This window comes from Maniola jurtina, chromosome 20 (genome assembly GCF_905333055.1).
Source record: "Maniola jurtina chromosome 20, ilManJurt1.1, whole genome shotgun sequence".
Taxonomy (NCBI): domain Eukaryota; kingdom Metazoa; phylum Arthropoda; class Insecta; order Lepidoptera; family Nymphalidae; genus Maniola; species Maniola jurtina.
Window position 1 is genome coordinate 1730081 of NC_060048.1, and position 5094 is coordinate 1735174.

A 5094-nucleotide genomic window follows, 5' to 3' on the forward strand; every position below is an offset into this window, starting at 1 on the left:
AGTCAATCTAGTTTTGTATTTAAGATATTATACATAGGTTAAACTTAAAAGTTTTTCTTTAAGAAAAAAAGCAAAATAATATTCTGCTCATAGAATTTTGGCCAGGGTAACCTATCTCGAGGGAAACTAGCCAACTACGCAGGAGATATTATAACACAAGTATGTGTGTAAACACAGCTTCTCTCTCTATTCCCTCGATCTCATGGTCCGATGAGACGGCAATCCGATACGACCGGAGAAAGATCAGACGCAGGATCACCAGATGTACGAATACGTGACCTCCGAATTACGGGGTGTAACACCGCCAGCATCCATCTCAAGCCAAGTTTAAGGAATAATGATGGTTTAGGCGAAGACAGTTTAGGAAGTAGTTTACTATAATTGCCGTATATTTGATGGTCTAAGGCAAGATAGTCAAGTGCAAGCTAGTTGCCATATTCGTCATCGTCATCATCAATTCATCACCGGTTCACTACTGAGTACGGGTCTCCTCTCAGAATGAGAAGGGTTTATGCCATAATCTACTGCGCTAGCCAAATGCGGATTGGCAGACTTTCATACACCTTTGAGAACTTTCAGGCACAATTTTTGCCTTCTTATATTTTTGATTGTTTAAAATGCCACGATTCCGAAAAGAAGGTCCTTATTAAAATAAGTAAATTCGTATTTCAAGATTTGCCAATTTTGTTTTATTTGCATTTTCTTCGAACCTGCAACCATTCAAGCCCCCTTTATGTTATCTTTGGGCTATTAAGTCTTACACCTATTGTCACGTATTAACACTTTCAATTTCAATAAGGCTGAGCGCTAATTCCCTATATCAACGTCAATAGCACCTCCCCCAAAGGTCAAGGGATCAAGATCATCACGTCCATTTTGATAGCCGTGCCAGTTGCTATAACGTGATCAAATGTGATATACGAGTTACCAGTGACTTTGCTTGTACCTTTTTACTCTACTAATGACTGACAGCATATTTCAATTGCCTGATTTCTCTCTTACTAAAGTATTAATTAGTAATACGTCTTTTTTAAGTAACGACTTTTAAACGGAAAAAAGTTCAATTGACTTATGTATCCTTTTATAACGTTTTAACAAAACTCTTTCATTAGAATCGTAGCTTAGTGATCATGCTATTATTAGGTATAATAGTAGTATTAGATGGGAGTACTAATTCCAAAAATGTTTGTGAATTTGAATTGTATGTAACAGAAAAAAATGTTTATTGAAAGCTCCTACAAATTAAGTTAAAAAAGAAACAAATTTTTACAAAGAGCAAAATTTTCAGTCAATCTACAAACAAACGAGTCCTTTGTAATATGTATTGATTGATATCTCTTTTAATAATCTTCATTTAGGTCTAATAGCAACAGTCTTGCAACAATTAAACCCTGTCACGCAGTGTGTCCATCTGTCACGAGCGAAGAGCATAAGTGACTAAAGTAATTTTTAAGGACAGTATAAAAAGCATATGTTGATTAGATTAAGCACATATCACATCCAGTTCCTGGAGAAGAAGGATCTGTGGAGATGAAGATGATTTGGGTTTGTAATAAATATACTAAACATAGTTTATTGTTTAGGAGATACAGGAGCATAAATTACAACGTTAAATAAACAGAATCAAATGCGTCATGTAAAAAACTATAACGACATGCAACCAAGGTTGGCTAGCAGAAATGACAAATAGTTTTGCAGTAAATACTTGATGCCTTCGCTTGATGCTATGTTAAAACAAGTTGATTTCTAGATGGGTGATCAAACAGTTGAATATAGGTTTAATTGACAAATACAAGCAAAACTGACTTAGATAACTGGATTATATGATGATATATTGAAATAGAAGAAAACTGGTCTAATTATTGTGTCTTATTAAAGGCTCAGCTACTGATATTTCATTGAAAGCCTTGTTGTAATATTTTTGTTTTTTTAATTACAGATACTTCTGACCATAGGTCTGACATTTGCTGAAAGGTTAGATCGGACCTATCTACCTCCTGCTGGATCTCCTTTTTCTGGAGGTAGCCCTGGTGCTATAAATGTTCCATTAGAACTACCAAAAACTAGATATAGCTCTAACGATGAAGGATTTTTGAAAACACCTGAACTAGTTATAGGAATCAACAGAGTTAGTCCTATTCAAGCTATTGATATTTTTGGAGATATTTCGACTCAAAAACCTGCGATAACAAATAATGTTAATTCTTTTACTTCTCAAACCAATACACCATCATCTATTTTTAAGGCATCTTCTCCATTTTCAAAACTAGAAGAAGATTTTAATGATTTTGAAAATGCTCAACAAATTCATAATATTGAAAAACAACCATCAATAAATTACGATGAAAAAAATAGAGTTTATTTACCATCATACGGTGGAGATAATACAGATTACGTGCCTTTCATCACCTTGCCGCCACCAATTAACAATGACAAAGGTATAAGTGATGAATATAAATATATTCAAACAGATATTGACAGTAATAAAGATACGCCATCGTTGAATCCAATTAATCAACAATTTAACGCAATATTCTCAACATTATCACCAGACTTTCCTATTAATAGTAATAGAAACATATTACCATTTAATAATTATTCCTCAACTGCTTCTGAATTTTCTGCTACTACTCCAATTAGTTCAATGAGAGGGGAAGCACCTACATATAACTATAGGCCAGAAAGGATTCAAGCGGAGGCAGATCGACAAGCGGTCATTTTAAATTATGACCAATCTATAACTCCAGAAGGTTATGTTTATAATTACGACACATCAAATGGAATTCATGGCGATGAAGAAGGAATCGCTACAGATGGAGTAAAAGCAAAAGGATCATATTCATACGTAGGAGATGATGGAAATTTATACCAAGTTGAATATACAGCTGATGAAAATGGCTTTGTGCCCAAAGGTGCTCATTTGCCAACTGCTCCACCAATACCAGAAGAAATTTTAAAAGTCATAGAACAGGCAGCAAGAGACAAAGAAGCTGGAGTTTACGATGATGGTAAGTTATAACTAGAATCACTAATTTCATATTCAATTTTTAATTATTATAATTATTGTTTAGTACATAATAGATTCCAAAAATTATAAATTTAATTTCATTCGTTTAAATTTTTATTCAATATTTTGGTTTTTAGGATCTTATAGCGAAGAAAAATATGGGTACAAGAATTACCAAGAGGGCTATCCAAAAACAAATACTAATGTAATAAATAAAACTGATTTCTCTCCAGAAAATGAAAGAAATATTGTAATAGGAGATTTATTTAATGGTCGTGAAGAAGACTTAGATGAAGAGAATGGAATACAAAATCTAGGAGAAAATGATAAAAATAACTTCAATGGTGATATTAATTCTATAAAAAATAGTGAAAATAATTACTATAGTTATAATGATGATGATGGAAATAACATTTCGCCATCAAATAATATAGTTTTGAAAGAAAATTATCAAGAACCTGTATCAAAATCAGATCAAAATGATAAAATAAATTCACAAACAGTGTCAGGTTATGAATATTTTCCACCTCAATTTTCATTTTATGATACAAACAAAATGAAACCATTCCCATTTCGATTCTCTGGTATAGAAAACCAAGATTTGGAACCAGAAACAAAAGAAAATAACACGGAAAAGGTGACAGCAAAACCTTTCTTAACTCCTTATGTGATTCGGAAAGGTGATGAGATAGAAATTAACGACTATGATGAACAATTTGAAAATGGACAACAGGATACTGATTTTGATGAAGAAACAATTAGAAATAGATCTAAAGAGAATAACGGAGATGGTCCAAATGACTTCGATGATCAGCAATTTGGAAATAAAGTAAAATATCAAGAAAGCTTTGAAGACAACCAGAATGATAAACCTATAAACATAGACGGAGAAATCGATTCTCGTGAATTTGTTCCTGGAAATAGACAACAACTACAGTATGGGGACAGAATTCCCAATGCTAATAATAATCTTATACCATCTAATGATAAGGGTTACTATTATCAAAATACTAGTAAACCTTTTATTACTCTTAACCCAAGAGTATCTTATACAACCTCAACAGCTGCATCAACAGAATTACCAGCTGGCAGATCTGAAGATTTCATTAGTACTCCTGTAAGCGGTCCGTCATCATTTCAAACCCCTTCTTTTTCTACTACATCAATAATAGATGCATCTTCTACAAATATACCTACATCCTCATTACTAATGAATACAGTAAAGCCTGTTAATTTAGATAGTGAATCGACTTCCATATATCCAGATGTTTATAGTAAAACTGATTCGTTATCAACACCCAAAACTATACAGGCCTCAAGACCAAAATTTATACCAGGTGTTCCAAGATTTGGTATGTCATATAGACCAACTACTGACAGTTCTAAGTATTTTGATATAGGCAACAGTCAAACAATCCCTGAAGATATAATCGGTGAAGATTTTTCTGGACCGAAACAAGCACAGCAATTCGATTCAATCACTGGATATTATTATAAATAGCAATGTATTTAAATTAGTTTAAGTAGATATTCTGTATCCTAAAGAAAAAATGTAATACTTATGAAATTTTCTCGGTATCTACCCGTCTGTCTGTCACAGACGTTTTATTTTTAAATAATTTATTATCGTGTTTTATTATGTTTGAATAGAATTAAAATGATGAAAAGTCTGTTGTGTTTGCTTTTGGGACTCTTCTAGAATTGGGTTTGATTGTATAAGTCGTTTGTTATTATTGTTAACTTTCATCCATGTAAAAGGTGGAATAGTGCCAAGAATACTGCCAGACAGCCAGGCTGATCCTTTGCGCAAAAAATTAGTAAGTTCTTCTGTCACCTTAATTTCTTGTCAACCCTCAATTAAACTTGACAAAAAAGATAGATTTAATTACTTACCTAGGTAAACTAGACTAAGCTGCTTAGTGGAAGGGAGTACAAAACGCAAAAATAGTTAGATATTATAAGCTAGGTTTGCAGTTTGCACCCGTCCATAGTCGCTTGTACTGGCGGCTGCAAATCACATACAATATAGATGTACAGTACGCGACAGGTTAACATCACAATCTGATGCCCCGCACACATTAAATATC

The 5094-nt window shown here is 33.1% G+C and overlaps 1 protein-coding gene across 1 annotated transcript; it reads left to right on the forward strand.

The window, feature by feature from the left end:
- Positions 1–210: 210 nt before the first annotated feature.
- On the forward strand, positions 211–4508 carry LOC123875825. The gene is made up of 5 exons (XM_045921872.1): positions 211–264; positions 1483–1545; positions 1940–3008; positions 3145–3282; positions 3481–4508. Exons 1-5 carry the CDS (start codon positions 211–213, stop codon positions 4506–4508), a joined length of 2352 nt encoding a protein of 783 aa, XP_045777828.1.
- The last annotated feature ends 586 nt before the right edge of the window (positions 4509–5094 follow it).

Coding starts and splice junctions, on each gene's coding strand:
- LOC123875825 (XM_045921872.1), top strand. CDS start 211: ATGAGACGGCAATCCGATACGACCGGAGAAAGATCAGACGCAGGATCA. Junction 265..1,482: donor CAGACGCAGGATCACCAGAT/GTACGAATACGT, acceptor TATGTTGATTAG/ATTAAGCACATATCACATCC. Junction 1,546..1,939: donor TGGAGATGAAGATGATTTGG/GTTTGTAATAAA, acceptor TTTTAATTACAG/ATACTTCTGACCATAGGTCT.